Raw genomic sequence first — 25,843 nt, 5'->3', positions numbered from 1 at the left:
AATACTACCGGGTACCAATTCACGTAAAAATCAAACGGCGCCATTTTTCGATACTTTTGCTGGTTTCAAACTCAGCACCGGTTCAAGCACTTGGCCCGTTAAACAAGCAGTCAAGCGGGCTCAACCGGACTGCCTCTAGGTAATGTTTTAATTTTCCATGCCAACAAAGCAAGAAAAAGGCACTCAAAAGTACAGTAAGTCTCCACTTTTCAAAATGTGCTAGCTCGATGCTAATTTCCATTGGATTTTCCTAAGACGTGCTAAAGATTAGCATTAGCGATTTTAAACAGTGATTTCAGCACCTTCAAATTTGTAATGAAAACAACAACTAAGATGCATGTTACAATCAAACCCCTGGTGTGTAAAACATGTAATACTTACAAGAGTGGCACATTCAACTTAATGGCAAAGACTACTCCCTGTCTAAGACAAATTACCTTAGTCTATACACTACTGCCATCTATCATCTTGGAATTGCGACTGCATGCAATGTATACAATATGATACAGTACAGTACAGTCCACAAACAAGATAACAACTGGACAGCGCAGCTCAGTGTCAAATATATTTTTTAAACAATCAACATTTATTAACACATTTGAACACACACATAAAAGTACCAAAAATTGGTGCCAGTATCGATTCAAAAGTAAAAAGTACTTATCCAGAGCTCACTCCTCCCCACCAAACCCTCCAATAGCTTGACGTCTACATTCTAACATTTGCCCAAATCGCAAAGGCAGAATTAAAAATATGTACACTATACAGACCTTTTCTATAACTAGTCCGTCCATGTTCCAGGGTAAAAAAAATAATGGGGGAGGGGTTATACTGCCAAGTTTTTGGATCCAATACGGAGTAAATACAAGGCCAATATTTCTCATATTTGATAAATTTGACTTGAAATTGATTTTGATTAAGTTCTTAATGTGTTCATCATTATACAACATCTGCCAGTGGCAACTTCAGCAATCAGCAGTGTGCGCCCTGACAAAAATAAGGCAGTGAATGGCCTCCATCTTCAGCAATCAGCAGTGTGCGCCCTGACAAAAATAAGGCAGTGAATGGCCTACATTTTCTAAGCCACACACCAAACAAAGAGTCAGACACAAAGATAATGTAACCATGCCATATTTTGTTCTGTGACAGAGAGGATGGGGAGGTGTGGCTCGGTTGGTAGAGCGGCTGTGCCAGCAACTTGAGGGTTCCAGGTTCGAGTCCCGTTTCCTCTGTTTTAGTCGCTGCCGTTGTGTCCTTGAGCAAAACACTTAACCCACCTGCTCCCATTGCCACCCACACTCGTTTAAAATGTAGCTTAAAGATGTAGATAATGAGTTTCACTAAGTAAACCGCTTTGAGTCTGTGGAGAAAAAACACTATATAAATATAATTCACTTCACTTCTACAATAGGTACTCGGTTTTGGTTAATCCGTTCCAAATTTCAGAGGAATGCGGAATCGTACAAAACCCAAAGCAAATTCTCCCATAAAAAATAATGTAAACCCAATAAATCCATTCCAGACACCCGAAATATAAACACAAAACACATTTTCTAGAGAATATTAATAGTTTTACATGCAAAAAAAATGTGAAAAACATTTAAATGATGAATGTACTGGATGAATGATGAATGCACATTTAACATTACTTTTTCTTTTATTGACGACTCTCGTTTAGTGGTTAAAGGGGAGAGCAACGCAAAAATAGTTTGAGTTTTTTCTTAAATTCAATAGTGTGTCTCACCTTCTTATCCAAAGTGTTGTTTTTTTTGGCCTCATGGTGTTTTTTTTGTGGTTTTTTTTGCATAGTCCTGATTGGCCTTAGAGCAGCTGTGTTCTTCGGCATGTTCTAAGTATAAAACAAATGTATCATTAACGAAATATAGTGGGACCCCGGTTAACAAACTTAATTGGTTTTTGAACAGGGTTTTTAAATAAAAAAGTTAATATATTGAAGCAAATTTCTTCAAAGGAAACAATGTAAACATGAATAATAGGTTCCAACCTTGACAAAAATCTATATTTCCATAAAAGTTTGTATACTTTAAACCCAATATAAATAAATATCTATACAGTACTGTATGTCTGCGATGAGGTGGCGACTTGTCCAGGGTGTACTCCGCCTTCCGCCCGATTGTAGCTGAGATGGGCTCCAGCACCCCCCGCGACCCCGAACGGGACAAGCGGTAGAAAATGGATGGATGGATGGATGGATGGTACTGTATGTCAAACAAATATAACAAGGAAGTGATGGATCAACTTTCCAATCAATAACAAAACCAAAACCAAAACTGTCTTTCTCATATGCAGCCGCCCAGCCGATACGCACACAAACTCTCACTATCCCTGTGTTGGAATCACAGTTTGAAATCACAAAACTCCTTATTAACTTTAACAGCCACTACAGTGATTAGGAGTTAGAATAAATTAATCCACATTCCCTTGTTGGTTATTCTTCTTAACGTGCACCAGAAGAGCGGTGGAGGAGGTAGTAGGCAGTGTTGACAACGCTGTAGATATTTCCTGAAAGTTTCATACCACACATTGGTTGTCCATTGCTGTCTTTGGACTCATATTGAGCTAGCAAAACTAGAACATTACTGTAAGAAGGCTAAAAAAACACTTTAAAAGCACACAAAGTATTCATTAGCACTTTAGCTCAAGACAGCACTGTTATGCTGTCTGAATGAGCTTTAGAGATCCATCAGCCCGCCCACAATGGATGTGCTCTCTGGCACAAAATGGCTGTGCTGTGAAGCACATAATGGGTGCGGAAAACGTTTGTACACTGAGACAAGGTTTGTACACCAAAGTATAAATAATATATTTGTCGTGCTTTATAAATCGAAATTCAAAGAGGTGTTCATAAATCGAGGTTCCACTGTATTTAATTAGATATTACAATAATTTGTTTGGTGACCTTTAACAGAAAAAACTTTTGTTCAGACGTTTTGTTCAGTAAACAGTGCATTAGTGTGCTGTGACTGTGGATCAGCAGGTGGGCCGCAGAAAATGATCCGATTTCACTTAACTGGTTCCAAAATGATCATTTATTTTAGCCATTTCACCAAATCAGTCCTTTTTTCTTGTTGTATTAAGTCTTTTTTCAACTCAAAATCTGATAATAGTATAGCATATATTTAACTACTGAAAATGTGTGTTGGTCCATTTCTGGGAACTTTATGTATTTTTTGTACAAGGGTCCCATGGCAAAGTTGACTTATTTAGAAATCATTGATGTGGATTATGTTACACATTGAAAACAGAAAGTAAACATATGTGTTAGTAATTGCTATGAAGTAGAAAAGTGGTAGAATTAAATAAGATTAGCTTTTTCCTACTCCTATTCGAACATGTTGTAAAGGGAAATGAAAATATGTAATATGTGTGATGTATCATATTGAAACTGTCTACATGTTCAAAATAAACTTCAACTAACCAGCCAACCATTTGAGTTGGAGTGAGTTTTAGCAAATGATTAGGAAAGATATGGGATGTGGAACCCGACTTAAACCAGTTGAAAAACTTAATCGGGTGTTACCATTTAGTGGTCAATTGTACGGAATATGTACTGAACTGTGCAATCTACTAATAAAAGTTTCAATCAATCAAATGGGTACCGAATTCGGTACTTTTATAGGCAGCGGCCAAAATCTGTTGGTACTGTCGACTATCGATTGACGTAAAATTACGATGCCATATTTTGATACCTTTGTTGTAAATGATTTAGCCAGTTCAAACATTTGGCGGGGAAACCAGCACCCAAACAGCACTTAAGATTGCCTGTCAGTAATGTTGACATTTTCAATGCCAACAAAGCAAGTATGACTGATAGTAAACACTGGAGCGTACATTAAGTCTCCACTTTTTGAAAATATGCTAGCTCAATGCTACTTTACATTGGATTCGCCATAGACATGCTACGGATTAGCATTGGTGATTTCAACACCTGCAAATTTGTTAATGAAAACTACAACTAAGATGCGCATTACAATCAAACGGCTGGTGTGTAATAAGTACAATACTTACAGTATAAAGACATTTTATGGTGCAGCAAATGACTAGCTTCATCTTAATGGAAAAGACTACCCACTGACTAGGCAACACTACTGCCATTTATTGTCTTGGAATTGCAATAATACTTGCAAATGAGAGTAATAATGATATAACAACTGGACAGCACATTGTTAAATACAAAATTACATTTTATTATTGAACAAATTAACATTGATTAACAAACGAACACTCACATTTTGAGTACTGGTATTAATTCCCAGGTACTGGAATTTGGCACCGTATTAATTCAAATGTGAAAAGTACCCATCCCTAACTGTGCAGTTAAGTATGAATGACTTATATTTTTCAAGGTTGGGAAACGCTGGCTTGGCACATAGGGACCGAATTGGACAAACTTTGTACATCCCTGCCTTGGCGAGCTTTGCACGGCAGCGTACAATACGACCGCCTGTTATCTGCAGTCCCTCGCTATTTTTAACACAGCACAGCTTTTGTGAATCGCTGCCAACAAATAAAAATCAAACGCGGGGGGATCACAGTGTGCAAACGTTTTAAAAACACACTGCCAATGACAAAAGTCTTTTTCAAAAGCTGCAGGAAATAACTATAAACACAATTAACCAGCTGGATTTCTCTCTCTCTGTGTCTCTCCCTTTCCCCTCTTGTCTCGTCAGTTCCACCAGGTTAGAAGAGTGATGACCATCCTGTTCCTTACTATGGTTATTTCATACTTCAGTTGCATGAGAGCCGCGCCCCTGAGAGACGCCCCGGGCATGCAGGGCCATCGGACGGAGGGCTACTTGGGCGCAGCCGCCAGGGGCCACGGGACTCCGCAGAGCGGCGGGGGGCCAGGCCAGCGCGGGGGGCTGCCCTCGCTCACAGACACCTTTGAGCAGGTGATAGAGGAGCTGCTGGAGGTGGAGGGAGAGGCAGAGGCGGCACAGCTGGGACAGGGGGCCGGCGGCGGTCTGGCTTCGGCAGCGGCCGACGCCAAGGATGTCGACATGTACGACGCCAGGGTGATGATCAGCAACCAAGTGCCTTTGGAGCCGCCGTTGCACTTTCTTCTGGAGGAATACAAAAACTACCTGGACGCTGCGAACATGTCTATGAGGGTGCGGCGACACTCGGATCCCTCGCGGCGTGGAGAGCTCAGCGTGTGTGACAGTATTAGCCAGTGGGTGACAGCTGTGGATAAAAAGACGGCAATAGACATGTCTGGGCAGACAGTTACCGTCATGGAAAAGGTCCCTGTCCCCAATGGCCAACTGAAGCAATACTTTTATGAGACCAAATGCAACCCCATGGGGTACACAAAGGACGGCTGCAGAGGAATAGACAAGCGGCATTATAATTCCCAATGCAGGACAACCCAGTCCTACGTGCGAGCGCTCACCATGGATAGCAAAAAGAAGATTGGCTGGCGGTTTATAAGGATAGACACTTCATGTGTATGCACATTGACCATTAAAAGAGGGAGATAGTGTATGAAATGTATAGATTTTATTGAAGAGTTTAAAAAAGAGAATACAGAGAAAATATCTATTTGTATATATACATAACAGGGTAAATTATTCCGTCAAATGAGAATTTTATGGACTGCATGTAAAAAAAACAAAAAATGAAGTTTATACAGTAAAAGTGATATAACAGTCTATTTATTGAACATATTCATGACCTTGTAAACGATTAAAAAAAATCTGATCAGTCATTTGCGCCCACTTTAAATTACCATGTCACATTCCTCCAAACGTGTTTCTTTTGCCAAGATTTACAAAATGAAGGAAGAAGAGGGAAAAAAACAACAGGAATGAGAGAGAGAGAGATAGAGAGAGGGGACAGTTCCATCGTCAAAAGCTTGCATGTTGCTTCAATTGTGAATCGCGAAATTCTCCACCTACAAAAAAAAAATCTATAAAAAATAGGACGCCGATCAAAAAACTTTCCGTTTCAATACTCGGCGGAGAACAAGTTTCCTCTCAAGTAATTTATCTGTTTACTGTTCTAAACTTCTCAAGGTATAATGTTGGGAGTACATACTATGTCAAGGTGCTGTTGTCAAAGCTTTGCTGTTTATTTTTTTATTCCCACCAGAGAAAGATATATATATTAGAAAAGAAATGTATATATCTATATATATATATATACATATATATATATAATGAGACATGTTTCTGGGTTAATATTATTCATTTTGTATGTTGTGAAGTTGTTTGCAATATTAAACTGAAATATTTGAAGAAATAAAAATGACTATAGGCAACTGAAAAACGAAACCGATGTTTCAACCCTCCACTTTTAGGTGTATATATGCACAAATGCTGACGCACATAAAAGAGACAAAACTGACCAAGAGAGCTGATATGTGGAGGACAGTAGATCCCCGCTGTAGTTGCAGGGGTTACTGTCCGAGACCACACGCAAATCGCAAATAAATGCAGGTAATTGACACGCCCAGAAAAAATGTCTGGATTATATGTACGTCCTTTTAACCCTCCTGCTAACTCGACGTTCTCCTCTGATTTCGTATCAACATTTACAGTAAAAGTGACTGTTATTTTTAGATTAGATTCAGCCCAGGAACCCTCCCAGTCTCTCTACATGTCCGCCCGCGACGATGGAGTCGAAGAAGCTAGATGCACAGCAACACAGTCCAGGTTTAATGCCTCAGACACTTCTTGAACACATTTTTAAATATAACATGTAAAGCGAGGCCATAGTCAAAGATTTTTGTAGCAAATTCTTTAAAAAATTGGAGTGTTCCTGTTCCATAGAGAAAGTTGGACCAATGCTTTAGCAGATGCTTAGATTGACATTTTAACCTTGCTAGCACACATTGAACACTAGGATCCAAACTTAAAAGTTGCATAACTGAGGTGTTACTCAAGTCACCCCTTTAAGTCCTCTCCTTTTTTGTCAGTTAACACTTTTTTCATACTGTGATTAATGCAATCAGTAGTCATTTGTTCAACGTCTTTAGTTATATTAGTAGTGTTCCTTAAGGTTCTGTTTTAGGTCCTCTTTTTTTCTGTCATTTGGGCTATTCAATTTGTGGCCTGCGGGTTCAGTTAAAAAAACTTGCGAGACTCACCTTTTGCAGCAGATCATTAAAACAATAAGAGTGCTGTCATTGACATGAGCTTTGACTAGCATTCATGCAGAAGCTCCTGTGACCCTGTCAAAATAAATAGACCAAAATCAAATGTCCACTGCTGGTTCTCCGTAATACACAAAATAAGACTTAACAGTGAAGGAAGAGGTCTGGTCCCCCAGTCCATAGCTTTCTGGAAATGTGGCCCCCCAAAACAACTTGGTTGAATACTCCTAATGTATAGGTACTTACCACTAATAAATAATAATGACAATGCTTTCAGCCTGGTTAGTCAGCTAGCGCTAGAACCGCAGCTATATAGTTTGTGGCTCCGGATGCCGCCGGGTTTTCCCGGATAGGGGTCTACATAATGCACACTGCTTGCCTGTTGTAATTGCATTCACAACTCACAATCATACATTAACTTGTGTTTACTTTGCTGCAAGTTTTGAGGCTGATTGAAACAAAGTTGACAGTAGAAGTTAGTCAAATCTGCATTCATGACACGTGGTTACTTTGTATTTCATGCTTTACTATCACTTACTCATAAATCTTGGCTAGTAAGATGTTTTCTACCAAAAAAAAACATTGCCTATTTTTAATGGGAAAAAAACTAAAAATTTAAAAGTAATACATTTATTATGAATCAATTATCTTTTTTTTTTTTTTTCATCTACAAATTTCCGGTGAATCTTGAATATCCACTGTGTATTTCAATCAAAAAAAAAACATCAAGTGTGCTTGCAGTCATTCCCAGTTAAATGTCTGCACTTACAAGTTTAGACGAGTGCAAGTTGGCAATGGCTTCTCTTGACACATGCTTGAAGGCTTCACCCACCTGTATGTCTTTGTACATTAAAACCAGCAGCTGACGAGGAGTAAATCCCGTCATGAAGTCTTCAACAAAAGATCCTTCATCAGAGCTTTCATGCGGCGGTCCATACAGCCACAAAGATCTGAAGGAAACAACACGACTTGTATCTGGCTTGAAAGGTTGCGACAGCTTCATTCCCCTCGGTTTGTTTTCTTTCCATTATTCAGTCAAAGGATTTTTCATACACTAAAAAAAAATAACGCAAAAAAAAAAACGTTAGAAAAAAAGGGAAAAGTTCACATGTTTGTGTTGCGTGTGATACATTCTTGAAGGTAAGTTAAGATTTTTTTTTTTTATTTGGGAATCTGCTCAAACAAGCTGCAGCAGAAGAAGAGAAAAGTTTTTCCACATTTGCGACCAGGAACCTGACGATAATCTTCCATCAAAAGGTGAGGACAGATTTATGCGACCACACAGAATTACAAACACAAATGCATTATCAAAACTAGAAAAGAACCTGGAGAGTGCAGACCTCCCTCCACCAGGCACTATATTTCCCATAGTAAAAAATTCCTGAATAAAAACGATGATCCGGATCACTCTCCAAATCTAATCACCTGTTCCTTTTACCATTTGTGACAGTTCCTGAAAGTTTAATCAAAATGTGCCCATAACTTTTTGAGCTATCACTGAATTAAAAAAAAGTTGTGAACACTCGTCAGTCTATCCTTGTCTCTGTGGGTGGAGGCGGGGTCGCAAGCATACACACACAGTAATCTAACGTAAGAAAATTTAGTAGAAATGCCGATCAAGATCAAATTCAAATCAGCTTCCCCTTTTCCCATTTTAGACATTTCCTGAAAGTTTCTTGAAAATCTGCACAAAACTTTTTGAGTTGTTTTGATAAAAAACCAACTAATTAAGGTATTAATACATTACATACAATATATATATATATTTATATATATATATATATATATGTATATATATATATATATATATATATATATATATATATATATATATATGTATATATATATATATAATTAAGAATAATCACATTACAGGAAGCAAGGGTTCTCGTCATAATATGCTATAAATCATCACATAGGGCACCTCGGTTTTCGTTAGTAATCTGGTCCAAAAGGTCAGATAAAAATGGAATCATATAAAAACCGAAGCGATGTTTACGCTTGAGATATAATGTAAATTCAATTACCTGTTTCAGACACTCAAAAATATAAACACAAGACACACAGCTTGTATACTTTGCTATGAATATTTTTGGAATTCAGTAGTGTTAACTTGTTTAATAGACTGCTGGCACTCACAACTTTCTATAGCCTCATATAGTCGTATTTTTCAGAAGTGCGCAATAAATAACAGTACAGAGATTGATTCAACAATGCATGAGATTCTTAGTTTGGGCACTTCATTCCGCGGAATTATGTGTGCGGGACAAGTTTGTTATGTGCAATGTTTAGCCATATGATAACTGAGACGATAAACGAAAACGGGGGAATAATTTGAGCAAAAGAAGGGCGTACAAAAACTGAATCACCACTCTTTGTGTAATTATTAGTATTTCATTTTCTCACCTTTCAATTATATTGTCTCTTTTGTCTCTTCCAGTCGCTCACTCAGTGTTTGTGTGCTTGCTTTGTTTGTAACCCACAACCCTCCCACTCAGACATGTCACTAAGGTTGGGCGATACTGCAAATATCCGATACCAATTAAATTCAGGACCAATATTTCCAAAAGCGATATTTTTTGTTTTTACTCGAAAATGTTCAAACTTAATGAATGATTTAGTAATTTTTCCCATACTTTCATTATGATAATCATTATAATACACAGGACAACATATTAGGATATATATATATATATATATATATATATATATATATATATATATATATATATATATATATATATATATATATATATATATATATATATATATATATATATATATATATATATATATATATGTATATATGTATATATATATATATATATATATATATATATATATATATATATATATATATATATATATATATATATATATATATGTATATATATATATATATATATATATATATATATATATATATGTATATATATTTATATATATATATATTTATATATATATATATATATATATATATATATATATATATATATATATATATATATATATATATATATATATATATATATATATATATATATATATATATATATATATATATATGTATGTATGTGTGTGTGTGTATTTTATATACAGGTATATAAAGTGAATTGATAGTACGATTATATTTGCTTTATTTCCTTAAATTGTTGTATTTAAATAATGTTAATATTTTGGTGATAATATGTATATGTGTGTGTGTATTTATATATATATATATATATATATATATATATATATATATATATATATATATATATATATATATATATATATATATATATATATATATATATGTATGTAGTATAGGCGGGTCGCAAGCATACACACACAGTAATCTAACGTAAGAAAATGTAGTAGAAATGACCCGATCAAGATCAAAATCAAATCAGCTTCCCCTTTTCCCATTTTAGACATTTCCTGAAAGTTTCATAAAAATCTGCACAAAACTTTTTGAGTTGTTATGATAACAAACAAACTAATTAAGGTAATAATACATTACATACTATATATATATATATATATATATATATATATATATATATATATATATATATATATATATATATATATATATATATATATATATATATATATATATATATATATATATATATATATATATATATATATATATACACACTACCGTTCAAAAGTTTGGGGTCACCCAAACAATTTTGTGAAATAGCCTTCATTTCTAAGAACAAGAATAGACTGTCGAGTTTCAGATGAACGTTCTCTTTTTCTGGCCATTTTGAGCGTTTAATTGACCCCACAAATGTGATGCTCCAGAAACTCAACCTGCTCAAAGGAAGGTCAGTTTTGTAGCTTCTGTAACGAGCTAAACTGTTTTCAGATGTGTGAACATGATTGCACAAGGGTTTTCTAATCATCAATTAGCCTTCTGAGCCAATGAGCAAACACATTGTACCATTAGAACACTGGAGTGATAGTTGCTGGAAATGGGCCTCTATACACCTATGTAGATATTGCACCGAAAACCAGACATTTGCAGCTAGAATAGTCATTTACCACATTAGCAATGTATAGAGTGTATTTCTTTAAAGTTCAGACTAGTTTAAAGTTATCTTCATTGATAAGTACAGTGCTTTTCCTTAAAAAATAAGGACATTTCAATGTGACCCCAAACTTTTGAACGGTAGTGTATATATAATTAAGAATAATCACATTACATTATACACTATATACTATACTTATATATATATATATATATATATATATATATATATATATATATATATATATATATATATATATATATATATATATATATATATATATATATATATATATATATACACACACACACATATATATATATATATATAGTATCACCAAACATATTTGTGAAGATATAAAGAAAAAAAACATCATCTGTCAATTCCAGGTGTTGTCCATGGTTCTGAATTAGTAGGAACATTAAAATGTACCTTTTTCCCCAGACAAAATAAATGTAACCCAATATTCTCCAAAATAACATTTTATTCAATTAACAATTTTAACACCAACAACTTAAACTATGAATCCGTCATAGTTTTACACTGTTTGATTAATTTTGAAGGTTCTGGCTATTTGGCCGGTTTTTTTCAGTACTCCGTGAACGCACCATGTCACTGGCCGCTATAGCCTAGCCTGCTAATTTGGCTAATCTGATTTATCGTCTCGTCCCGAGAGCACGTAACGTCGGCCCAAGCCTTAACAATTTTAGTCCCTCGCCTCTCTACAGATTCACGCCATATCCGCCCGACGCCGAAGAGCCTCTTGTTTCGAGAATGGCGTCGCTTGGGGAGCCTGTGCGTTTGGAAAGAGGTAAAAGTTAATTGGCTAGCCTGTGGTAGCTTCGCAATGTTGTGTGGTGATACTTAGCTTACACTAGCATTTAGCCACGTACGGATGCGTATAGTGAATATCGCTTTACGGTTTATTCATGACGTAACTGCGGTTTATGATCGGCGTGTGCTGGCGTCCATTGATAACGATAGTGAGTGAGTGCTATAAGTACATTATTCTCCGGTACACGCCGTTACAAACATTGAAACCTAGCTAATTAGCTACCGTTTGCTAACTATCTCCTTTGCTTAATGCTAACACCCGCGATTGTGGCAACGTTATATTGAGCACACCTCTGCATTATTTACATGTCTGTTAGCTTGGAGGAATTCAGCACAACTCAAGAAGAACACTTGCAATGTCTTGCCAGGCGTTCAAACGCCGACATTAGTCATTGTTAGGCCTTGTTTCTATATGGTTGTGGGACAGCACATTAGTAAACAAATACAAGATAGTAGGGTTGTAACGGTATGAAAATCTCACGGCACGATATCATCACGGTATCAAGGCCACGGTACAATAGTTATTGCAGTAATGTATAAAAAAAAAGAAGCCTTAGTGTGGAAAATTAAGTGCAATTTATGTTAAGGGTAAACACGAGCTGTAAATAAATACAAACCTGTGTAATCCTATTTATTGTTACCAAGAGTTATTTTCAAAGTGAAAAATCCCCCCCCCCAAAAAAAAAAATCGGATTAACTCGCTGGAATAGAATATGAAGACAATATAACATACATCCCTTAACGTGGATGCATATGTAAAAGTACAATATATTTATCTGTAAAACAATGTATTTATATCTGCACCTTATTGCTCTTTTATCCTGCACTACAACGAGCTAATGCAATTAAATTTCGTTCTTATCTGTACTATCCATCCATCCATTTTCTACCGCTTGTCCCATTCGGGTGAGCGGGGGTGCTGGAGCCTATCTCAGCTGTATTCGGGCGGAAGGCGGGGTCCACCCTGGACAAGTCGCCGACACAGATAGACAGACAACATTCACACTCACATTCACACACTAGGGCCAATTTAGTGTTGCCAATCAACCTATCACCAGGTGCATGTTTTTGGCGGTTGGAGGAAGCCAGAGTACCCGGAGGGAACCCACACAATCATGGGGAGAACATGCAAACTCCACACAGAAAGATCCCAAGCCCGGGATTGAACCCAGGACTACTCAGGACTAGGGCTGCAACTAACAACTAATTTGATCATCGATTAATCTGTCGATTATTACTTTGATTAATCGATTAATAATCGGATAAAAGAGACAAACTACATTTCTATCCTTTCCAGTATTTTATTGAAAAAAAACTGCATACTGGCACCATACTTATTTTGATTATTGTTTCTCAGCTGTTTGTAAATGTTATAGTTTATGAATAAAGCTTTATAAAAAATAAATACAAATAAATAAAAAGTAGCCTCTGCGCATAGCATAGAACCAACGAATCGATGACTAAATTAATCGCCAACTATTTTTATAATTGATTTTAATCTATTTATTCGATTAGTTGTTGCAGCCCTACTCAGGACCTTCGTATTGTGAGGCACATGCACTAACCCCTGGACCCCGACTTAAACAAGTTGAAAAACTTATTCGGGTGTTACCATTTAGTGGTCAATTGTACGGAATATGTACTTCACTGTGCAACCTACTAATAAAAGTCTCAATCAATCAATCAATCCACCGTGTTGCACTGTACTGTAGTGGACTGTACTGTAAAGTTCAAATTTGAATGACAATAAAAGGAAGTCTAAGTCTAAGAACAGTGAAGGAACTGTGTTTTCAGAATCAGAAATACTTTAATAATCCCCGAAGGGAAATTTAAGTTTTTTCAGCACAATCCCATTCAAGAGCAGACAAACATTACAGGGAGACAGAACAGGATCGCTGACGGGTCTGCCAACTTCCGGCGCTCCTTACAAAAAAGGTGAGAAACAGGTCAACGCCGGGGAGGGGAAGGGGGTGAGAAAAAAAAATTCAGTCTAAGCCTGGGCCCCTGGAGAGGGGGTCCAGACTGAGGCCAAGGGGGCGGGGGGATCCTCATAGCCATGGCACACATAAACGTGTGTAAGAGGGAAACATCAAAGAACACAGAGGACATTAAAGACATTCTACACACAGCTACAAAAGTAAAACAACAATAAATAACAAAAACATATAAACTGTGGTGGCCTCTGCCGTATTCCACGCCATCGTCTGCTGGTGTGCGGGGGAGCACGGCCAGAGACAGGAGCAGACCCAACAAGGCAACCAGGAGAGCCGACTCCAACCTCGACCGCCCACCAACTCTCGGCCAGTGTCCAGTCCATATGGATGAGAGAAGCTGCATCCAAGGAGACAGAGGTGTCCGATACCTGCTCATTCAGCCAAGACACTGTGAAGCTTGTCCGTCCCGGCGCTCAGCGCCAGCTCCGCAGCCCTGTCTTTAGTAACAAGTAAATGTAAAAAAAAAACTGTTAAGTGTCTTTAAACTGACATTGTAAACATGCTGTCATTAGGAGACCTTTATTAAAATGCATGTCAAATTATTGTTTGGCCCAGCTTACATCTCGGTTTTGCTTCAATAATATTTTCCAGGTGATAATTAATCAAGTGACTTCTCATGTTGCTTGTATTTCCGTACCTAGCCGATCGCGGTCTGCCAATGTCTTCTGCATATTGTATTTTGCAAGTTTATCCATCCATCCATCCATCTTCTTTCGCTTATCCGAGGTTGGGTCGCGGGGGCAGCAGCCTAAGCAGCGAAGCCCAGACTTCGCTCTCCCCAGCCACTTCGTCCAGCTCCTGCCGGGGGATCCCGAGGTGTTCCCAGGCCAGCCGGGAGACATAGTCTTCCCAACATGTCCTGGGTCTTCCCCGTGGCCTCCTACCGGTCGGATGTGCCCGAAACACCTCCCTAGGGAGGCGCTCGGGTGGCATCCTGACCAGATGCCCGAACCACTTCATCTGTCTCTTCTCGATGTGGAGGAGCAGTGGCGTTATTTACTTTGAGCTCCTCCCGGATGACAGAGCTTCTCACCCTATCTCTAAGGGAGAGCCCCGCCACCCGGCGGAGGAAACTAATTTCGGCCGCTTGTACCCGTGATCTTGTCCTTACGGTCATAACCCAAAGCTCATGACAATAGGTCTCCTTTTTATTTTCCTTTACTGCAAAGCCAAAATGGGTCTAAATGTCTGATTTTAACATTGCAGGAGGATCCAATATCTTGAACTTTATGCTCTGCTCCTCTGTGTTTCCTGCCATTTTTTACTGAACTGCGCTGCACGGGGGTTTATGGAGAAATGTGGTTGGATTCTCAGACCAACTCACTCAGTAGTGCCAGAAAAAAACTACACTGGCAGGTGTCACACGTCACAGTGTTATTGTGAGAATTTTGAAACCGCATTACCGCAGTAGTTACAATACGTTACATCCCCACAAGATAGCATAGTTTCGTTCAATAAAAGCCGCAGTATAAAATGCAGTGTTGCGCAAATAGTAATATTGCAATTCTTAAATAACTCTTAATATGGTGGCATACATATTCAGTTTTCCCGAAGTGCAAAGTAATGCAGTTGTAAACCACACACAAAATATATAATTTTAAACATAAGACATATACAAACACACAATATGATTGTACCTTGAAACAATATTGGTGTATTGGATCAGGGCTGGGCATTTTATCCCTAAGTAGCAAACTGTATTACTACTCAGTGGCCTAGTAGTTAGTGTCCACCCTGAGATCGGTAGGTTGTGAGTTCATACCCCGGCCGAGTCATACCAAAGACTATAATAATGGCACCCATTACCTCCCTGCTTGGCACTCAGCATCAAGGGTTGTAATTGGGGGTTAGATCACCAAAAAATGATTCCCGGGTGCGGCCACTGCTGCTGCCCACTGATCCCCTCATGGGGAACAAGGGGATGGGTCAAATACAGAGGACAAATTTCACCACACCTAGTGTGTGTGTGTGACAATCATTGGTACTTTAACTAATTTTTAACTTTAACAGAATATAAGCGCAACACAGAAAATATATACACTATAGGAATAGTTTTTGCAAAGGGATACAACAAAACACAACTGGTTGTTTTTAATTATTTATAATGCTATGGAAGTTAAAACGTTGTCGCTGTCCATCTCCTTAACCCCTCTGCCTCGGTCAAAAACTATGTTTTCACTCCTCATTGCCATTACTCCTTTCTTACCCACATTTAGTCTATACATTTTAATGTACTCATACTTTGTAGTTTCAAGTAGCAGCAAACGTATTGTAGACACTTCATAACCACAAGAGCCAAAACAGTCGCAGTGAAATGTCACAAACTGCAGGTAAGAGCTGTAGAAAGTAAGCCATTTGACCAGCCAGCTTCTGCCAGTAATGGTTAGCTACTAGCATGGAGCATTCTTTTCCTTGTTCATAATATTGAACCCCAAATGAAGATGTTTAAATTTATCATTAGTTTGTTTTGATGTGTGTTTTGTTTTGTGTTTTTGACAGATATTAACAGGGCCATTGAACTGCTTGACAAGCTCCAGAGAACAGGGGAAGTTCCTCCTCAGAAGCTGCAAGCCTTGCAGAAGGTCTTACAAAGTGAATTCTGTAATGCTGTCAGAGAAGTAAGACACTCTATGTTGATAATTTATTAGTTTTTTTTCAATAATATGAAGTATGTCTAATCGCACCGTGCTTTGGCCCACTTCACGCCTAAAGCACGGCACGTTTGGCTAGAGTTAGCGCGCTGATCCGTGTCAAAACACCGCACACTTCCAGTCCTCTGGCACAGTTGTTAGACGCCAGTGCAATGGACGATTCCAAATATCCATCCATCCGTTTTCTACCGCTTGTCCCTCTCGGGGTCACGTTGGTGTAATATACTAAAATTATAATCACGCGTTTAGGAGACCAGCCCTTAAATACGCTTTGCTGCACTCAAGGTACGCAGTTTACTTTATTTCACTGGTTTTAGTTTTGAATTTAGTCTCTAAAATTGTATACTCTACGAAACACAGGCTTACTCCTTCCCCTGCAAAGCCTCTTGTACAGATGTAAAATTATCAGGGTGTTGTTGAATTTGCTCAAAAAGTACTCACACACACTTACTATCAATCTTTTTATTTTTTTTATACAATAAATAAATAACTACGCAATACACTTTCTTGGCAGAAGAAACATGTTATATTACTGTTCAGGCTACTTCGGAGCCATATTATTTTCATTTTAGTGTTTGAATATGTTTATCTTCTTCCGTTTGAATTTGTACACGTTTTTAGCGGGTTTTTTTAATTATAAAAAAAATAACGTGGATGCGTCACGTCTGGGTTATGTGACGTCACGTAAAATTCACTTGCTCTTGTCATATTCTTTCCAGTATCGATCAATCTCTTTAAGAGAGCACAGCTTGTCAGGTACAGTGTACACAATTAAATATCTTAGTTGTCAGAGAACAATGTTTGTACAAGTTTAGATTTTGGAATGTTGTTTCTTAATGGGGAAAGACATTAATGTCTCCTGTTTTCATGTTAGCATGTAAGATAGCTAGCGCTAGCTTGCTTCCACAATAAATGAGCAGTGACACCAGTCCTGGAGTTTATCAGTGATATCAATTACAGTTTTAGGATAATTTTAATTTAAAATGGTAATACTGGCCATAGGTAGTGTTACCGCAGTTTATCATTACCTGTTTACCGTTACATCCCTAGCGTGGCGTGCAGCCGTGCACCCCCCAAAACATTTGGGCAAACAGTCAAAAGCTGTCTGATTGGTCGGCTTGTAGAACGTTATTTCCTGTGCATGTATGACTTGTTCAGAGGGCCATCAGCCCACTTCCACAAATGCCTTTTCCTCTGATTTTGCATCATTTGCAATAAAAATGACTGTTCTAACACTGATTAGTTCCAACTGCAACAACACTCTCCTTCTCTCTGTTATTACAATTGTTCACTCTTTACGAAGGAAGCTAGCAAACTTATAAAAGTTATTCAACATTGGCACACATGATTGTATAACAGAAGTAAAATACCAAAACTAAAAGTAATCCAAAAATCAATATGCACATTTGTGTGTCCACTGCCTAGTAAGGACATGCCATTTAAAGTAGTTATTGACAGTTGCAACTTTGCAGAAGTACAAGTGTTTAGATGGACAAGTGATGATGGTTGAGCAAGAGCATCGATAGGGACCGGGATTAATATTTTGATTCTGCCAGAATCCATTCACCCGTTTTCTATCGCTTGTCCCTAATCATTACATTTTTAATTTCAATTTCGATGGCTGACCGGAAGAAATATCTGCCGAGTATGTGCCAAATATGCGCCGCACAACGAAGAAGAAATAGTTGCCATCTATTATCTTTAAAGGGGACATCTTGTCAAGGCAATAAAGGGGAAAATTTATCAAAAAAGAACTCTTGTCAGCGCCCTTATTTAAACCATGTTAACTTTTATGATGACCCTGCCTATTCAAAAACAAAATTGAGAATCGTGTTCAAATTCAAATGATGCCCTACCCTACAAATGATTAATTGTGATTCCATTTTCTGCAGGATATGGAGATTAATTTTGGCATATAGTGCCATCATGTTACGTGTATGTTGACTAAAGTTTATGTATCTTATATGGGAACTTGGCTATTAGAGAGGAAATGTCATGGTTTTCCTATTTAAACATTTAAAGGCTTTGTGTACCTGTTTTGGTTTTCTCAATGCAACTTTTGTATAATGATTTTAGCGTGGTGACATGTTTTTTTAAAACAATACGTTGATAACTTTAGTATTGTAAGTCATTTTCATATCGTTTCATCTGCACCAGGTGCAAACTTATAATGTTTTTATGAGCGATGGAGAACAAGGTAGTACCAGATATATTTGTGTCAAGTCATCACAAATAAATAAGTATGGAAAACACTGCCTTTGATAGTTATTTTGGTTTCCGAATCCTATGACATTTATCAAACATATTTCATTAGGTGTACGAGCATGTGTATGAGACCGTGGACATTAACAGCAGTCCTGAAGTCAGAGCCAACGCTACAGCAAAGGTACTAACAAAGTATACAAATTGAATAATAATGATGATGTTTTTTGTCTTAAACTTCATATTTGTTGTTTCAGTTTAAGATTGACTTTATACTTTATAGGCGACTGTGGCAGCATTTGCAGCCAGTGAAGGACACTCGCACCCGCGTGTTGTAGAACTGCCCAAAACAGAAGAAGGCCTGGGATTCAACATCATGGGTGGAAAGGAACAAAATTCTCCCATTTACATCTCACGGATCATCCCGGGCGGCATTGCCGACCGACATGGTGGCCTGAAGAGAGGCGATCAGCTTTTGTCCGTCAACGGTGTCGTAAGTTCTCTTTTTCCTTATGACGCTTGTGAAATTTTTTTGCAAGGCGACAAAAACGTTCTGCAAATGTTTCACGAGAAATCTTGGTGTCGTTATTTGTATTAGCATTTTAACTTTTTCTCATTACATTATGCGTTTTTACTCTATTTTTCCATTCTGACTGACTAGTTTGTCACGTGCAATGTTTGAACCAGGACAGTATACGAAAACCTAGTCAAAATTTTGCCAAAAAGTTTTGTTTAAAATCAAATCATATGAAAAGTGGGATGTGCAAAAAACCAAGGTACCACCATTTGTGTCAAAAAAGTTGAATATTGTGCAAATGTTATTTGATTATTAGGAGTTCAATTTAAAATAAACAATTAAAAGTTTGACAAGTTTTAAATTAATTTGCTGATTTGAGCTCAAACCTGCAGTTTACAATATTCAACAGTCAATTTTTCACATTTTGTGAAATCCTGAATTAGTTTTTTTGTTCATTAGTTGTGAGCTGTAATCATCAAAATTATTAAGAAATGAAGAAACACATGTTTTAAATATTTTACTCCATGTCGTGAATCTATTGAACAGTGGTGCCCAAACATTTTACCTCCAAGGGCCAACAAAAAAGTGTGCTAATGGGCCGTGTGCCAAACAGCCATTTTAAGCGTGAAACACAAATAGCCGAAATGTAAATGATGAAGTTCCTTTAATTTGTGCAAATAGCAATTAACAATGAAAGGCTGCCTCTCGCTAAATTGGAGCCCTAAACAGAATTTTATTTGGTGGACCACTCTCCCCACACACATTTTTTCACACTTTTTTTTTTGTTAATGTGAAAGATGTTTATACAATTTCTCTCAAACTTGAATTTAATTCACAGCATGTTTTGGACTGAAATTATTTATTGGAAAAAAATAGTTGTCCAATAATTAATTTCTCAGTACAACATCACAAAGTTGTAACATACATTTGCAAACCTAGCTTCTTGCCACCACCATGCAAGACGAGTGAATTAGGATAAGATAGACTTTTATTCATTACACAATGGGGACATTATGTGGTAGCAGTGCATATTTTTACATACAGTAACAAAATTAAAACGTAATGACAAACAAAAAAATAGTTATAACTAGGGATGTAAAGATATCAAAATCTCACGATACGATATTGTCATGGTATTAAGGTCCATCCAACCATCCATTTTCTACCGCTTATCCCTTTCGGGGTCGCAGGGGTGCTGGTCACAATACGATAATATTGTTGTATTCTCCCCCCAAAAAAGGCTTTGTAAAAATGCCATAAGGTGTCAAATGAAGTGGCAGGAAACACAATTACTGTAATTGAACACAAACATACTGTATGTTCTAATCATATTTATTACTACCAACATTTTTTACTTTTCTGTTTGAAAAATGCTGTTTCGCAGAAAAGTTACCTAACAATTTAACGTTTAATAACGTAAATACTTTACAAACTGATAGCGTCGCTGACTTCAAATATATTTTCCGGGTGATGGTTTATCAATTAGCTTCTAATATTACTCATATTCCCCGCAGCATGCAGTGGTCGTTCTCCGACCGAACGCTTTCCTTCCGCGCATGTGTCGGCGTTCGAGATGTAGGTGGTGGACTTTGCAGTACACAGACTTTATTACGTCTGCACTGGACACAGCATTCTGCGGTGTGTCGTTTATTTTCATACCGGCTAATGCAAAAGTGCCAGAAAAAAAATGCACTCACTAAGTTTTAGTTTGATACCGTCACATGTCACTGCGTTATTGTGAGGATTTTGAAACCGCGTTATCTACAATACCGTTACATCCCCTGTAATAACTACTGCATATTGGGCATTAAAAAAAAAAGTACGTTTTGCACAACAAGAAATAAAGCGGATCACAGTAATTACATAAGTGTGTTGTAAAGTCTTACGGTTTTGGGTAGAAAAGACATGCAGTAGCGCTCTGTCCTGCACTGTCGCTGTTACAGTCTAATGCTGAAGGAGCAACCTTTCCATCTGGTCGTGTGAGGTGGAAACACATTCTTGGAGCTTGTATGACGCACCCGCTGTACTAAGACGCCAAAGATCCAGACTGCGTTTTGTGTATTTATTAGAAAACACTCCTTTGTATTAAAGGGCATTAGGATATTGTGGCGTAAACAGAGCTTATAAAAAAGTGGTCAACAAAGGTATGGCAATTCAGTCCTACCATCTTTTCTATTTCCTCCTTTGCACAGGTGAATGTTAGTCCTTTTAAATACTTCCTGTATACGTATTGACCAACCAGCACCTCGCTTCAACCCTACAAACACACCCACACACGCCTCCCCAAAACATTAATACAAAGTCTCCAGTGTCGTGCATGTGGGGAGAGAGATTGGAAATTATGGGGAAGGGCGGCTCTGGATAGATGCCAACTAGTTAGCCATCAATAATTGTGTGAGCTTGAAATAATTCAGTATGGGTATGTATTAAATACGGAAAGCCAACCTTTGGCGCACTATACAAAACGATTCGGCTGTAGAATACGAGAGTTGGGCTTTTGCAATTGAACTACTGAAATAAATTCACTTTTCAAAGATATTCTAAAGTATTTAAATGCATTAGCTGGTGAGCAACGAGGGTCCATGTAGTGTTCACACTTGATCATACAAACTGCACACGTACCAAAGTTTGACAAACCAAAATAGACAAGAACACAGCCTCAGTCTTAGAGGTCGGAGAAATAATCGATTTTTAGATGCATCGCAATTCGGACATGGACAATTATAAAATCGATTGGTAAACGTCAATAATCGATTTATTTATTGTAAATAAAGTAATGCAGCCAGTTCTAAAATTTGGCTGACTGCAGCAAGCCACCTCACCGAGAGATCCGAACCGTTCCTTTATTATAGGGCACTTATGCCCCAGTTTTGCACACATTTCCATGAGTTTAATAAATGTGATGGGGATTTCTTATTAGAAATGCACTGTTTTTAAAAGTTGCAAGTGATAGACACTTGTTTAGTGAAACAAAAAGAAGTGTAAAATTGCATCAATTTACATAGATTAAAGATGCATCAATAATCGATTTTTAATCAAATCGTAGCTCCTGAATCGTAATCGTAATTGAATCGTGAGGTGGCCAAAGATTCCCACCTTTACTCAGTCTACATATTTTTGTTTAGCCAATCACACATCTGCACTTGACAGTAACAACATAATGGTTGGACAGCCAGCATTATCGGAGAACTGTACCAGATGAGCTTGTGGTCAGCAGACAGCAGTCACAAATGTATGGTTTGTGTAAAAAATAAGACGATCTATTTATAGTCAACCATTTATCTTAAGGTATACGTGTGATCTCTATGTAGCAACTCTAGAGGTTCATAGAAATTCCTGATATCAGGACTCAAAGCTGGCTTTTGTAAAATGTCAGGTGCAAATGTGAGAAGACATCAATTACCCTATCACAGTCTGTGTACAGTGTCCCTTTTAATGGTTTCTTTTTTCTAGAGCGTGGAAGGTGAGCACCACGAGAAAGCCGTGGAACTCCTCAAAGCAGCTCAGGGCACGGTGAAGCTGGTCGTTAGGTACACCCCCAAAGTCCTCGAGGAAATGGAGTCACGCTTTGAGAAAATGAGGTCGGCGAAACGTCGGCAGCAGAACAACTATCCCCAGTAGGGTTGTTTCATGTCGACGCCAGCTCTTATGACTCTCCTCCTCCAGCCTTCAGGCCATCTGTTCTGGTCTCTTTTTCTATATTCTCACTCAAAAAAAACATTTTAACCTACACACACACATAGTTTTAGTACATCCACGCGTGCTATATGTTATACTTCTACCACGTTTTGCAGCGTTTTAAATATTCACCAATGGTTACTGTACCCGAAGTCTAAATATGGCCACCAATCAGAAAACCCTTTCATCCTCTTGCTGGACTGTCCAGTATTACAACTGTGACATGCTTACCTGCTTCTTAAAGCAGTGATTGAAGGGGTTCACAGTTTGGTTTGCTGAGATTCCACTTCACTCGCACGTTGTGCATTACTTTAAAAACAAAAGGCAATTTGAATGTGATCTTCCACAATGGTCTTTTAACAAGGAATGGTGTTAGCAATTTTATTTTATTTTTTACAAGCTCTTACAAAGCCTGTTACTACTCTTTTCAGTTAATCTCATTACAAATAGTACATGGAAGAAAAAAAAAATGTTTAACACTATAAATGTGCACAATGAAAGCAGTGGGTTTGCCGTGTGGAGGTTTTGCTGTGCCACACTACAGCAGTGTGGAGACACATTCACCTGAATATAAAAGATGGTTCTTTTGTTCCCAGCAGTTAAAAACATGCCCTGTACCGAGCACAAAACATCCATCATGCACACACACGCTTAACAGCTGCACTATAGTAGCATGTTTGTTTACACTTTGTTTTAGGCTCACAGTGTGTAAAATAGAGCGTTTAATTATTTGTGCTCTGACTTCCTGATTTTAACAAGACGTGCGGCATCGCAAGATAACGCCATTCTCAAAAAGTGCACAAACCTTTGCAAGGCGAGACTTGGTATCAAAGTTTCATTTAGTGAGACATATTTGGAAATTTAACTTAACATGCACCCGTCTTGGGAGTACTTTGTAATGTAATATTTTGTGTACGAATACACAGTTGTACTCAATCGCCGTCTTTTCTGTACATGCTTAGAAAATCCCCGTCATGACGATATATTAACAACTCCGTGCTACCATGTGATCTTTCAGTCAAATACCTTAACCTCCTCAGACCTAGTAAATGTTAAATTTCTCAAAAATCAATATATAAATGAGTTTTTTGGGGGGGGGTCAGAAATATTTTTGCTCACTTTTTATGCAATGTTTACTTTCACAGTGGATAATATCTGCGGTAATGATATTTTTGTAATCCATCATATTTTTTTGTGTTTATACAACAGGGAAAAACATTTTAATAAAACAAACTGAAATGATTTACACTTGCCAATATATTTGTAAAGTTGTATTAAGTGTAGAAAAATGTCGCTTGAACTTCAACTTTTCTTGGGTTCAGCGTTTTATAAATATTGTGCCACACTTTTTCAGTCATATTTGAAAATTATAAAGCAGCTTTTCGTCTTGGTTGCAGTTGTGGCGTTAACTATCTTACTTCTCTAGTGGCCCTAAATCATGCTAGCAGCCATTTTGGGAAGACCATTTCATTGAACAAACCCTCTGCTCAGCACAACCCTTTTTATGCCTGTGTGTGTTTGTAGCACTAGAAATATGGTTATAAAAATGTATTGTTGGGTCTCAGGAGGTTAATTATCAAAAACACAATGTGACATGAAGGAAAACCATTGTAACAAGTTGTTACTGCACTATGTCTTACTTGGATATTTCCCAATGTCATGCAAAGAATGTCGCAAGATGTACAAATGTTGATTAAGTGTCAAAGTGAAAAACATAATACAAAGTAACTATGCAAAGTATTTAAAAAGAAAACTGGGGCATGTAACCTCAATTGCTGCAAAATAGATTGTTTAAATAAGAATGTCAAGCAGAATGTGTCATGGCCTGTGTGAAGTCGACACGTTCAACAAGCACAGTTAAATACAAGTAACTTTGAAAATGCTTGGGCCTTCACTTTTAAGGTTCGTTAATTAGCTGCAATATCCGTGTTGATAGCAAGCCATGTTCATGAGGCATCTGACGTGTACATAATCTTTTGGGATATCCTAATATATTTTTAGCTTAGCTACATGTTAGATTTCATGCTGGCACGCATTGTAACCCACTGAATGTCTCTGTGCATCATCTGACGTGGTTGCAAAATGTTGCGAATCACCCTTCAAGTCTTCGTGTTGGGATGGTCAATAGAGTATTTTTTATAATAGCTTTCTTTTTCAATTTTTCTAAGTGTTTTTTGCTAAGAAAACAAAAATCCAAGGGGCGATGTGAGTTTGCGCTGAGTGCTTAGCAGGGCCGCATGAGGCATTTTTTGGTTGGTATGACTGTGCAGACAAACTGGCCTAAATCAAGGCTCCCTTCTGAGATCTTGACTGATTTTTGTGCTCCTTTTAACTCCAAGACCAAACTTACAGCATCTTTGAAGCTTTTGATAATGTTTTAAAAGCTATTTTAGTCTGTGCTTGTTTTTTTTTCTTTATCTGTAGATCGTGCTGTTTATTTTTGTTTTGTTTTTGATGTTGTTCATGTGGAATGTAAAATGTAGTAAGTAATAAAAGTGAAAGCTAAATAAACTTAATTTAAGTGTCACACCTTTTTTCTCTTTTATTGCAAAAAAAATGTATCCGATTTTCCGGGCGATAGAGCGATATTTAAGCCGCACCCACTAAATTTGAGAAGAACTACATACTTTTACATATATTAGATGCACCAGATAATAAGTCCCATCTTAAAACTCATTTGTATACTCGAGCCTTTAAAAAGGCCCCCCTTTTAGACTCGAGCCTTTAAAAAGGCCCCCCTTTTAGACCAGTTGATCTGCCGTCTATTTTCTGCTCTGGCCCCCTCTCCTGCGTGGAGAGGTTATTAGGTGACCACAGGTGACGCGCTTGCT

General features: G+C 37.6%; 2 protein-coding genes across 5 annotated transcripts in view; both read left to right on the top strand.

Moving 5' to 3' along the window:
* bdnf (brain-derived neurotrophic factor) overlaps window positions 1-6,655 on the top strand; it is a 59,778-nt gene extending 53,123 nt beyond the window's left edge. For all 4 annotated transcript variants that reach the window (XM_062030725.1, XM_062030734.1, XM_062030751.1 and 1 more), the window contains one exon: window positions 4,692-6,655. In XM_062030725.1, the coding sequence (XP_061886709.1) occupies window positions 4,692-5,501 (810 nt within the window). In that variant the 3' untranslated portion in view covers window positions 5,502-6,655. The remainder of the gene's footprint in view (window positions 1-4,691) is intronic.
* Window positions 6,656-11,740: 5,085 nt separating this feature from the next.
* On the top strand, window positions 11,741-25,539 carry lin7c (lin-7 homolog C (C. elegans)). Its single transcript, XM_062030710.1, has 5 exons — window positions 11,741-11,947; window positions 16,464-16,582; window positions 18,930-19,001; window positions 19,101-19,310; window positions 22,788-25,539. The coding sequence occupies exons 1-5, from the start codon at window positions 11,911-11,913 to the stop codon at window positions 22,953-22,955; spliced, it is 606 nt and encodes a 201-aa protein (XP_061886694.1). The 5' UTR covers window positions 11,741-11,910; the 3' UTR covers window positions 22,956-25,539.
* The last annotated feature ends 304 nt before the right edge of the window (window positions 25,540-25,843 follow it).

This window comes from Entelurus aequoreus, linkage group LG02 (genome assembly GCF_033978785.1).
Source record: "Entelurus aequoreus isolate RoL-2023_Sb linkage group LG02, RoL_Eaeq_v1.1, whole genome shotgun sequence".
Classification (NCBI taxonomy): Eukaryota; Metazoa; Chordata; class Actinopteri; order Syngnathiformes; family Syngnathidae; genus Entelurus; species Entelurus aequoreus.
The sequence above is the reverse complement of the archived record's forward strand: the minus strand, read 5'-3'. Positions and strand labels throughout refer to the sequence as shown.

Excerpts from the sequence above, each read along its gene's own strand:
- lin7c (XM_062030710.1), top strand. The coding sequence starts at position 11,911 with ATGGCGTCGCTTGGGGAGCCTGTGCGTTTGGAAAGAG. Across the intron at positions 11,948-16,463 it reads GCCTGTGCGTTTGGAAAGAG|ATATTAACAGGGCCATTGAA; the intron begins GTAAAAGTTAAT and ends TGTTTTTGACAG. Across the intron at positions 16,583-18,929 it reads TCTGTAATGCTGTCAGAGAA|GTGTACGAGCATGTGTATGA; the intron begins GTAAGACACTCT and ends ATATTTCATTAG.